The 12,803-nt window shown below is 36.9% G+C and overlaps 1 protein-coding gene across 3 annotated transcripts in view; it reads left to right on the top strand.

Annotated features, from left to right (window-relative positions):
- The window catches only part of UBE3A (ubiquitin protein ligase E3A), an 87,563-nt gene extending 76,000 nt beyond the window's left edge, over nt 1-11,563 (top strand). For all 3 annotated transcript variants that reach the window (XM_034757924.1, XM_034757926.1, XM_034757925.1), the window contains 6 exons: nt 2,989-3,194; nt 5,178-5,342; nt 6,596-6,751; nt 6,846-6,919; nt 9,429-9,572; nt 9,889-11,563. In XM_034757924.1, the coding sequence (XP_034613815.1) occupies nt 2,989-3,194; nt 5,178-5,342; nt 6,596-6,751; nt 6,846-6,919; nt 9,429-9,572; nt 9,889-10,009 (866 nt within the window). In that variant the 3' untranslated portion in view covers nt 10,010-11,563. The remainder of the gene's footprint in view (nt 1-2,988; nt 3,195-5,177; nt 5,343-6,595; nt 6,752-6,845; nt 6,920-9,428; nt 9,573-9,888) is intronic.
- The last annotated feature ends 1,240 nt before the right edge of the window (nt 11,564-12,803 follow it).

Consider the following 12,803-nt stretch of genomic DNA (forward strand, 5'->3'; position numbering starts at 1 on the left):
AAACATCTCTTGCATAGGAAAAGTATATTATGAAGGTAGTACAGGAATTGTATAAGTCTTTGATTTGAATGTGAAACATGGTGATACATCCTTGTACTTTTGCACTGCATTCCACTGAAGAAACTGTTCACACTTTACAAACACCAGTTAGTTTAGCTTTAGGGGACTCTGAGAGGTAGGTAGTATCTTCAGTTTGCATATGAGGAAACTGATGCAGAGAGACACAGAAAATGATTTGATCAAGGTCCCAAAGGGAATCTGTCTTACCACTGGTAATGGAACTCAGGTCTTGGATCTTGTTTTGCTACACTCCTTCCAACTTCTGTAGTGAATGAGAAAGGATGAGACTCATTCACTCTCCAAGCTGTGCACTGATGGCTTGACTACAGTGGGATTTGGATCAGGCTCTGAATTAGGACAGGGAGTCTTATGGGAAAATATATACCTAGGCTCAACCTGACAGAATTAAGGTTTGTTGCATGGGCTACCTTAATTTTGTAATTTCCTAATTCAGCTATTTTACTTTGTGACCTTACAGTTCTTCTTGTAGTTTTTAGGTATGGAATAAACATATAATTTAGATAAATAGATTAGAAATGCACATTTATCTTCTGAGCATGGACATATAGTAGCGCTTGAGATTTGAAATTGTATTCAACAGCATAGATGAGAGTTGGTAAGTATTTCCATTAATTCCCTTTATTCAGAAATGTATACTGGATAACTTTAGACTTGTCTCTATGTTCAGTTTTCATTGGATTTAAACTAGGCATGACTCGTTGGTGTTCAGAATACATATGAGAAATGGTATGGCTCGATGAGAAAAATGTTTTGCTTTCATAATGCAATTCTGTATATATCCTTCAACAGGAAATACAACTAAATAATTTCAGATTCTTCTACTTGCTTTTGTTTTACATTTTTTTCCACAGGTAACATGCATTATAGCATCACAGTTAGGACACTATATGTGTAAGATGTCGCTTCTGTGAATCTGAAGAACATCTGGATGTGTTTCAATGGGAGTGCAGGAAAAATCTCAAAAGTAGACTTTAGGGTGTTTGAAATCTTTGTACTCTAATACGTGTCATAAAAATAAGCAAGTATTTATTAGGAAATTAGTATAAATGAGTTTTTACCTATTGCATATTAAATCTCTTTAAAAATTAATTTAAAACAGCCGTGTAAAATTGAAATCATGAAGAAAGTGAAGGATGAGTAAAAACTATTAGGCTTGTTATCAAAAATCATTCTGGTAAAGGAGAAGCGAATAAGTAAATTTTTGTGCTGGGGTCTAGGTTAATTACGACAAGACTGTTTTTAAAAGATACTGCAATCTTCATCCTTTACAGTGGCTCTCATTGCTTCCCTTGTTTTGTCACAATCTTAGTGTGTTTTCTGTCTTAACTTTTACTTTTTGCATTATCTGTGATATCTTATGAATATGGATTCGGATAAACTAGTGTTCGAAATTATTCCCCCATCAGAACAGCAAACACTGCAAGAGTTTCTCATTATTCTATGTTTTAACTCTACATTCAATTTACAGAAAGTACATGTCACCTTTTTTGCTGCAGTGGTAGTCTGGAAGACCACTTGGAAACTTCAGTGAATTCAGAAAGCAGAATGCAGCCTCTCACTTTACTTAGTAATATGTCTCATAGGGAACATATACTTGTGTTCCAAAAACTACTTGTGGTTTCCAGTTCATTGCCTTGCTGTCTGAGGGCTTGTCTACTCTTGAAAGTTAATTTGGATTAAGGAGAGTCCACATATGGAGTTATTCCTGAATAGCTGTTCTGGAGTAATTCCACATATAGACAGTCCCTTTAAAGACTGCTTCTCTCTCTATGCACCATTCCACTAGTTGAGATCTACTAAGATACTTCTATAACTCTAAATTCCTGCAGGCAGGCCAACTTTTGTTGGGCCTCAACCCTGGATTTGGAATTCACTTACCCTGTTGGTCCAAGTGAACTAGAATTTGTTTGCCTTCAGCTTTTGTCAGCGGGGGGTTGCTTGAGTGGGATACCTTATTTTGTGATTTGGGGAATGTAATGGGGTCCACTAGGCCCAGAGGCTCCTGCTGGAGGCCTCATGGTCCTACCATACCCCATCCCAGAGAGGAGCAGAAGAGAAGTCCTCCAAGCAGCCTAGAGTGGTTGTGGGGAAGCAGCCAATCGGAGCCCAGCAGACTCTCATAAAAGGAACTGCAGGGTCAGAGTCAGTCAGTTGGTGCCTGGAACTGAAGGAGTGAGGTCTGTGTTCCTGGCTGGCTGGCTGAAGGAGCAGCAGGACCACAGACAGATCAGTTGCTGGCAGGGACTGGGAGAGCAAGAAGGAGCTCCTGGTTGGCTGCTGGGACTGAATAAGGACTGAGCCCAGTGAGGGCTGCAGGAAGTGTGTCCAGGGAGCAAGCCCTGGGGGTATGGCCCCATACCAGACCTGGGACTATTTAAGGACTAAGTCTGGGGAGGGCTACAGAGATACCAACAGAGGGGTACTGGGATAGGCACCTGTTGGACTGTATACCCTGGAAGAGGTCTGTTCTGTTTGACATACAGACTGAGAGAGAGAGTTGGCTTGGGGGCTGAGTTGTTGAAAACCCTCCTGAGAAACCACTGACAAGGGTCAGTACAAATTGGGAGTCTGCAGGCATACGTTCTCAACCAGGAGGCACTCGCGAGAGGTGGGTGCTGTCCCATTGCTGGGAAACTTTGGGAGATTGGTTATAAATGTGTGGCTTTATAACTGATATACGTGTTCCTATAGGCTGTGAGCATCACAATTTATAAAACCGGAAAAATTAATTCATGCTATGAATATGTAATGTTTTTGGTAAATTATACAATTCTAAATTTAAAATGTAATTTTACATGTATATCTGGTGCAGATGGATTTAGAAGGTGGATTTTTAAACTTCATGTTTGCTCTACGTTTTTGTTTTTCTAAATATAAAAGTAATCATTTAAATTCCATTTCTTATAGGTATGTTCACATATGATGAGTCTACAAAACTGTTTTGGTTTAACCCATCCTCTTTTGAAACGGAGGGTCAGTTTACACTGATTGGCATAGTACTGGGTCTGGCTATTTACAATAACTGTATACTGGATGTACATTTTCCCATGGTTGTCTACAGGAAGCTAATGGGCAAAAAAGGAACTTTCCGTGATCTGGCAGATTCTCACCCTGTAAGTTCATTGTGTTCCTTGAATTTATTACTACAGGTTGTGGAAAATGTATGTTCATTTAATTAAGATTTGATTTCAACACAAGCTTGCTGTCAGAGTAGGTAAAAGTGAAATGCTCTGTTAGGTTAGTGGAAACATTATAGGGTTATTTGTTCAAATGTGTGGATTGGTACATGATGCTACCAGTACATCTAATTTGGAGGAGTATGCATTGGCTAGCAATAGTATGTGGGTCCTGTTTCTACCTCGCTGCATGAATGTGGACAAGTCACTTAACCTTCTGTGCCACAACAAACCAGTCTGTAAAATGAGAATATTATTGACCAACACTTTTTAAAAATTCCCATGGAAGTGTTATGCTGTAGTGACTCTTAAGTTTTTTTTAAGTGAAAGGCAGTTGTGGCAGATGGAGATTATTCACAAATTCTTGAAGCAATTATGAGTTTTCTCACATGCTTTTTGTTGTCTCACCTTCTTAAAAACTATAGGGGGGGGGGGTTCTTTTGCTGATGGCTGTAAAATAGCAATAAGCCACAATAAATATGTGTGAATTAACAGTTAAAGCACATCTCACATATTTTGGTCCTGTGCCTTCAACCATCCAAAGAACACCAATAGCTTTCTAACATGCAACCTAGTGTGTTTTATTGCTGTTAGAATGATTTATTTAAATTAATTTGGGGGTAATTTTTCCATTTTTATTTGTAAGAGCTATGCAATAAATCCTTCCACTGAAAGGAAAGAGAAAGTGAATCGGATAAAGGTTATTATAAATGCCTTTTATTTTACTACATTAGAAAAAATAACTTAATTTTTTATAGATTCCCTGGTCTGTTTAAATTGCTTTTCCTGACAACAGTATGCCAACTCAGGCCACTCTTTCAGCTGTAGTTTGAGGGCTAATAGCTACTTTAAACTCATTTTTTATTGTAATAACAAAATTGAGCTGTTTCAGATTCCCAGTTTAGTTTTATTTTTAGTAACAAGTGAATACAGACTTGTCAAGAGACTACAAAATGTGGGGTGACCAGTCTCATTTTTGTGGGAAGAGAACGGGTGGATTTAAAAGTTCAGTTTACCTCTTCCCTCCATTCCTCTTCCACAGTTGCCTTACTCTGCCACCCCTGCTTTAAAATCACCCTTCATAGACTCCATTAAACAGACCAAGATATTTAAATGCTGATTGAGAGTCTTAAAACTGTATAAAATTCAAAGTAGGCCACGTTAGGCTTTGTTGAGTACCACAGCCAGAATTCAGAGGGCAAGAGAGCCAGATCTTGTTTAAAAGGCAGTGGTTCCTAAATCAGTGTTTACTAACATGGTACATTTGAAAGTGTTTGTGGGGCATAGGAGGAAGACAACTGGTGAGAGGATGAGGATTGCAGCTAAAACTTACAAGAAGTATATGGGGATAGTTCACTACACTTTCTCCACTTAAAGAGCACTCTGACTTTCTCTGACCTTCAGTTTGCATCCCTGAGAGGCTCATACCTCTGTCCCCTAGTGGGAGTCCTTAAACTCCTGCTGCCTGCACATCCCCTGCTGTTGCTGAGCGGTATTACTAGGGGGCTCCTCAGAGGTGCAGGGCTTATTACTGCTTGAGTACAGGGACTCAGAAGGCTCCCTAAACCCCTTCAAACAACTTGCATTCATTTTTTAAAATTCCACTTATACTGTGCAGTTACTGACCCTAACTTGTGCTTATTTTTCAAAGTGAGGGTCAAATATTTACCAACACTTTAACTTCCTCCTCTTCACATTATGTGCACAAACATTTTCCTGGCACTTCTGGTGATTATGTCCCAATCATGAACAATTGGGATTTGGTACAAAGTTGTGACCTCACTCAAAAGATATAGCTGACCAATCCAAGTATGTTTTTGGACAGTCAGTATCTAAAGCTGTACTCTGATTAACATTGGTGATATATAGTGGACCTTTACATTTTACAACTCTATTATCAAATGTTTTTTATTTTATTAGGTTCTTTATCAGAGTTTAAGAGACTTGTTACAGTATGAGGGAAGTGTGGAAGATGATATGATGATAACTTTCCAAATATCTCATACGGATCTCTTCGGCAATCCAATGATGCATGATTTAAAGGAAAATGGAGATAAAATCCCTATTACAAATGAAAACAGAAAGGTAATTCACATGGCACTCTAATGGTGGAATGATCTTTGTCATTACTATGTACCTCAGAATTTCAGTCGGTATTCTCTAGGTATTTGATTAAAACATTAATTTCAGATAGAGATAAAGAAATAGTTAAATTTAAAATTTTAATAGTCCAATTTGGTTAAGAAGCAGAAGAAAACACTTTTTTCTAAAATTCTCTTGCATGTATGACTTTGAGAGCACCAGTTGAAGATACAATACATTTGCTGTAACACACACATTTATGTATAACAAGTCAGAAATATTTAAGACTCCTTTTTAATGTTTGTTGTTTACAATCAACTGTTAACTTAGATATCTATTCAGGATTCTGTTATGTATATACAGATTGCTGAGTAAACTGGCTATAAAACTAGTAAATTAAAATGTGCATATCAGACTTCACATTGTATCTCTCTCCAAACACATTTTGGACTCCGCATCTGAGCATAATCTTATAGGAAAATGTGACAGACCAAAAGATCATCTACTCTCTCCTTTCGTTGTAACTTGCTGCTGAATGGGCTTAGATTTCATACAAATTTAGACTACATAAAATGTTAATACCCATAGAAGTAAGCTTTTGTGTGAGATTTTGAATCCTACCATTATTTGTGATGACTTAAATTTTATATACTGCTTGCTGTGTCCTACCAGAGTCCTCCAGATTGGTGGATGTTTGTGTAGGAGAAAGAGAATTTTTCCTTGCTCAGAAACTTGGTTTTTCAAATGAAGTTGTCCACCAACTGGGAGGAATCCACCTGGACTATTTTGTTTGTGCATGTGGATAATTTATGTTTAAAAATTTCAGTACATGTGAAGTTGACAGAATTGTCCAGTCATAGCTCAGCTGCCTCTGAGATTGGGGGGAGGGATAGCTCAGTGGTTTGAACATTGGCCTGCTAAACCCAGGGTTCAATCCTTGAGGGGGCCATTTAGGGATCTGGAGCAAAAATCTCTCTGGGGATTGGTCCTGCTCTGAGCAGGGGGTTGGACTAGATGATGTCCTGAGGTCCCTTCCAACCCTGATATTCTATGATTGATTGTAAGTGGGCCAAGTCCAGCAGTACACTCTGGCTTGGTTCCAGTTATGAGAAAACAAATGTATACAATGCCATGAAATACTTGCTTTCCCTAATTAAATCATTAGACCAAAATGTCTTGTTGGGTGTATCTTGTTTTTTGAAGGGTAGGGTTTGGCTTTTAACTATTAAATACGTTTTGGGGTTGTTTTCTTATAGGAATTTGTCAATCTGTATGCAGACTACATTCTCAACAAATCAGTAGAAAAGCAGTTCAAAGCCTTTCGGAGAGGATTCCATATGGTGACCAATGAGTCTCCACTGAAATATTTATTTAGACCAGAGGAAATTGAATTACTTATTTGTGGAAGTAGGGTAAGAAATCTGGAATGTGCAACAAAACAAATTGCTGGTTTTCTTATCCCAAAGATACAATTATGGGTGGTGATAAAATGTCTTACATTTACAGAATCTAGACTTTCAAGCACTAGAAGAAACTACAGAATATGATGGTGGCTATAGCCGAGACTCTCTTATTATTAGGTAAGTTCTTTAACTTTTCAAGAGTTATACGAGAAAACTGTATTTTACTAAATTCATGATGAAGAGGCAGCATCTGTAATGTGAGGTTCGTGTTTTTGAAGTACACACTGAAGTCCAGCAGAGCTAAATATCATTTATTATTGTTACTGAATTATCTATAATTTCACTGTGAGTGTTTGAATAAAGTCAGCAAATGATAAGATGCTTAACATGCTGTTATAGAATAAACTCTTTAAACCAGTGGTTCCCAAATTGGGGTGCGCGAAATGTTACAGGGGGTTCTCGGGGAAAAATTCCCTAATGGCGGACAGAGCTGTCCTTAGGGACCCTGGTCAGCACGGGAATCTATCACACTGAGGAGATTTAAACTTCAAGACTCCTTATAAGAAAAGGAAGGGGAGGTGGATATTTTTTGCTGTTTTTAAAATTAAGTAGGCAGCTAGTATTGTTTTTAAAATTATTATGAAGAACAAGTTTTTAAGCTTTGTTGTAACGTGTTGTTTGCTTGAACTGCTCAAGACCTGAATGCTTGTATAAGAGGAACTCTTTGAGTTGGCTTCTTAGATACCTTCATGCTGTTTCACATCTGATACTTCTTGATGAAACATAGGAGCCTTGTCTTATAACAGGCTTATTCAAAGTGATACAAGCTACAAAAGTGAGATCTTTTCATAATGTAATAAAAATACTGTAATGATAAATAATAATAAATAATAATAGTGTGTAATAAGCATGTCATAAAAACAAATTTTATATTTCCAAGATCACTGCTTTTATAATTTATACTCGGGTAAAGGAGAAAATCCCTGGAAATATTCCTTTTTAGGATGGAGTTTGTGAGACTTGACATTTTGGTGAAAGGGGTTCACAGGTTGTTAAAGTTTGGGAACCACTGCTTTAAACAAATGAAAACTTATCAAAAGCGGTTGAAGAAACTGAAGGGTAAAAAATGATGGTTACTTTGCACTTGAACTTTTTTACTCTTGTGCTTTCTTGTTGAGAGATGGAAGGGACTCATTAGGTAATCCCCAACTGGGCAGGATTATTCCTTACACTATGCTACCTATTATTTGCCTAGTTTAGTAAAAAATGTGTCTCAGAAATGTTTAGGGCCTTTTCATCTCCGACCTGGATTACTCCCACATACGGGAAAGGAAATTCCACGTCTTGTTGCTTGCAGAATTTCCATTTAATTCTTCTCTTAGTGTGAGAGAATCTGTAGGAGCCATGCTGATAAAGTTCCCCTGTAATTTACTAGCCAACCCTTCAAGGGAGAAGTTCCTTAGTACACCGCAGGGGAAGCAGGTAGATTAATGTTCAGAGTCCTTTGGGGTTGCCCTTAGGGGATTGATGCCACAATGGGGTCAACCACGTCCTTCTCACTCACAGAGGGGCTTCTGTGGGGTCAAAAGTGGAATAATGCTATGGAGGGTTTTCCTATCCTCCTCTGGGAGAGGATGGTATAGTTCTTGTAATCTTTGGCTGTCTGCTTCTCCTCCGGGCCATGGTTGTCTTTCTCTTCTAATCCCTCTCCAATCTGTCTACATCATTCTGTATTGAGGTTCCCAGATCTGAATTAAGTAGTCTGTGTGTAGTGTCTCTTATAAGTCTAGAATATATTCAAATGATCTTCAGGACCATGAAATAAGAGATGGCGATGATTTTTGCTCAATGATGAATTATCTTAATAGGAGTTTGTGATGGGTGGAAGTGTCATACTTTGTTCTGGTGGGCCATTAGTGAGTACATTCATTATCACATATAATCGAAACAAAAGGCCTCCAAACCATGCCATTCCTCAAGAATGAGGATGTGCAAAATATTGTTTACCATATTTACGATTATAGAAAAATGTAGGGGCTCCAAAAACTCCTGCTCTGATTATTTTACATATAATCAGGCTGACACTTTTTTGATGAATTACTGTTTTTATTCCTCTAATATTGTAGAAGCCACCTTTTCTGATCTTTATTTTCACCTCCGTTTTGATCTTCACACAGTTGGTAATTGACACGTGACTTGAACGATTTAGTCAAACTAATATTGATATTTTTGGTAATAGGATACGAAGAACAGAGAAACAAGATTATCAGAGAATAGACAATGCATTGCAATAAGGATAATTGAAAAATATAGAAGATAGAAAACAAATGGACAGCATCTGCAAATTATTTGCTAATTTTAGAATAGTCTGAAACAGTTTTAAAAAGTTAACACTTGAACCTTCAAGGATTTTGAAATAGTTCAGGTGTAGCTTCAAAACTTCAGTGGTTAGCAAATGTTTGAGTGCAATTTTGTTCAACTCCTGTATGCTCGGTTTGTATGCTGATGTGTTAGAGGATCAATTATGGTGCCATATTTGATAATGTGTCAATTAACAACTGCAAATTGCATAATTCTGGCAGTTGTGAAAGTTGCATAAAAGTAGGGGGAGGTCTTGTTTGTATCAAATATTCTTAAAAATATTTTTCCCTTTCTCAACTTTTTGTTTTTAATTTCCCCTCAATAGGGAATTCTGGGAAATAGTCCATGCATTTACAGATGAGCAGAAAAGACTATTTTTGCAGTTTACAACAGGCACGGACAGAGCACCTGTGGGAGGACTTGGAAAATTAAAGATGATTATAGCCAAAAATGGCCCAGACACAGAGAGGTAAAATATTGACCTTTTGTTTGGTAAAATTTTTATTTTGACATCCTAAAAATTAAGACGAATTCTGCAAAGTGAAAATACCAGCAGCCAAATCTTAACATTAAAGATTTTTAAAAGCATTTTAATAATATTTTATAGTGCTGTGACCTCAAGGTTACAAAAAAACAACGGGTATACATTTTAAAGCAAAACTGGAGTATTGTTCTTACATATGTTAGCAGATGAAATAGCATGGTATTTCTCAAAGATGATGATGCTTATATGCGTGCGCTGTGCATTCCAATGACTGAATTCTTCCTTTTCTGTTTTTTCTTAGATTACCTACATCTCACACATGCTTTAATGTCCTTTTGCTTCCGGAATACTCAAGCAAAGAAAAGCTTAAAGAGAGATTGTTGAAGGCCATCACATATGCCAAAGGATTTGGCATGCTGTAATAAATAAATAAATATAACAAAAGGGATTAAATTTGGTGGTGGTGATGTCCCTGTCCAAAAAAGGCCATAAGATAGTGAGCTACAGTAGTCACCTGTGTTTGTGCCTCCCTTCTTTACTGGGGACACTGGGCTGGAACAGCAGATTTCAGCTGCTTATATGAACAAATTCTTTATTTTTTCTTTTAGCGTGAAAGTATTACATATTCTTTCACTTGTATGTACAGAGAGGTTTTCCTGAATATTTATTTTAAGGGTTAAATCACTTTTGCTTGTGTTTATTACTGCTTGAAGTTGAGCCTTTTTGAGTATTTACAAGAAAACAAACTGTACTCTCCCAAGGAAAATATTGCCATCATTTGTAGACCATGTAACCTTCAAGTATGTGCTATATTTTTGTCCCTGTATCTAATCAAATCAGGAACTGTACTTTTTTGAAGAGTTTGCTTTTGAAACTTGAAGTCTTGGAAAACAGTGTGATGCAATTACTGCTGTTCTAGCCCCCAAAGAGTTTCTGTTCAAAATCTTAATCAATAAAGATGGAAGGGAGAACTTGGAATGTTAAACTGCAGCCTTGAGAACTTTACTTTAGTCACAGCACAACAATTAAAACTCATTTCACTATGTGTTGTCTTCACATGTCTTGTAATATATTGTGTTTTAATTAGCAAAACATTTCTTAGTCTATGAAAGGGTAGGAGTTTTAGTTACATTGTTTAAAAAAAAAAAAAAGTTTACTGGGGAAAGTGCATTTTCAGCCAAACAGCTTTAGACTAGAGAGTGAAGTTTGTTGAAAAAAGGATAGGAAGTTGCTATATTATAAACAAAAAGCATGTGGAAGTGCACTTAAAATGAAGTTTTATTATTAATTGCCTATTACGTTGACATTTTAAATAGACAATCCAAAGTCTTCCCTACATGTTATGTCATCATCCTTATTTAATGAACTGTTGTTCCTTTATCAAGGCACATGATCAGTGTTGCAACATAATCAAAAGGGATGGCCACTGTACGTTATCTTTTTCATCTGACAATAGACAATTGAAAATGATTAAAACAAACTTTTAAGGCTTACTTTATATTGTTTATTCCCAACTATTAAATATACTGTTAGAAAGGAAATACTAAGGTTACTTTAATCTGCTACATAAAATATACAATAGGTTTTGAATTTAAATCTACAAATCATATCAAAAGTAAATCCTTTACCTTTCGTAGTCTGTATATGTAATGTTAACTTCTCCTGTTGCAATATAAAATAAAGGGATTATGCATTTTTAACTAAGAGGACATAATTGGCATATCTCATTTTACTGCAAGCAACAGCTGATGTGCAGAGCTGAGCTTGTGCCTTGACAATTGCTATAACTGACTAGTACAGATCAAATCCATTTGATGATTTGTGTGAAATTGGCATTAAAAGGCATACTTTTGAAATCATTGGAGGGAGAAAAGATGTCTTTTCAGGATTATTTTAATAAATTCTTTCTAGTAATAGAAACAGACAAATGTTATGTAACTATAATGCTGAATAAAACAGTGACGTTTTTCACCATGGTTCAGTGAAAAAGAAGACAGTGATTTCCTTACTTTCATAAGTTAACATGGGACATCATTAAACTATTTTGAAACCTTTAAAGTCTATTATATGCTGAGGATGAGACAAACATTAAGCTCTCCAGAAATGACATAACGCAGTGTTGCCAACCCTAAGTGTTCAAAAATCATGAGTCAGGCCCCAAACCATCAAGATTGCCTTAAAAATTGAGATTTTTTTTTAAAATGAGACTTGAAAAAATTGATTCTGTTTATCTGGTTTTGAGCCTTTAGGGTGTACTTAGAATACAGTTTCAAGGTTTTCTCCACCACCATGTGGGCTAGAAACTGGTTTTGTTTAAATGAAAGCTGAGATTCTCACCTAATCACATCCGCAGGAGCCAGGGCTTTAAGAAAAAACATCAACTATTGCAAATCTCTCACTCCAACACTGCCTTACTGAGTTATTTGGGCACCTTGCCATCTTCCTGTGCTTTAGATGGTGAGCATAGATGCTGTTCATGATTGCCTTGCGGCAGTCCGTAAGTATGAAAAGTTCTTGATACAACGTGTTTATTTTAGAGCTGTTCAAATCATATGTGGTTTGCCCAGGAAATGTTCTGAATGATATTTGTCAAGTTCTCTCGGTGTAAGATTTGTGGTGATGGTTATTTTTATATAGCTCCAAAAGTGCTAGGCATTTCAGTCAGGTAAAAATACATGGTTCTTTCTCTGGATTGATTACATTCTAAAGGGATGAGAGCTTTATACAACAGAAGAAAAAGTAACATTAAAATAATGTATAATTGTACTAGCTTTCAAAAAGCATGAATTGCTTTTGAGGGGGCATTACCAGATACATAAGAACTTTGTAGAATTACTAGACTTCTCATTTAAAGATACCATGTTAAATATAACCTATACCGGATCCTTAGGCCTGAGTTTTATCTCCTTAGCACAGCACTGATGGAATTCTCTAGATATAAAGGCTTTTTTTAGCCTTGAGGGGTAGAAGTAGCGGTAGTAAGCCAGAACCCTTACTGGCAGCTGCCCACCGTAAATACTGCCCTAAAATGTTCGTCGGTTTCATTTACTGACCCTATCAAGAAGAAAGCATTTCCCTCAAAGGACTGGCTTTTCTGTCTTCAGCTATTCAGGATTCCAGGAACACTGACTGAATATCCTTCACCATTACTTAATTCCCAGGCTGGTCTGGTACAGTCAAAGGCCTACAAAATTTAGCTTGGGAACTTGGGTACAC

The sequence above is a fragment of the Trachemys scripta genome, chromosome 1 (genome assembly GCF_013100865.1).
Source record: "Trachemys scripta elegans isolate TJP31775 chromosome 1, CAS_Tse_1.0, whole genome shotgun sequence".
Taxonomy (NCBI): domain Eukaryota; kingdom Metazoa; phylum Chordata; order Testudines; family Emydidae; genus Trachemys; species Trachemys scripta.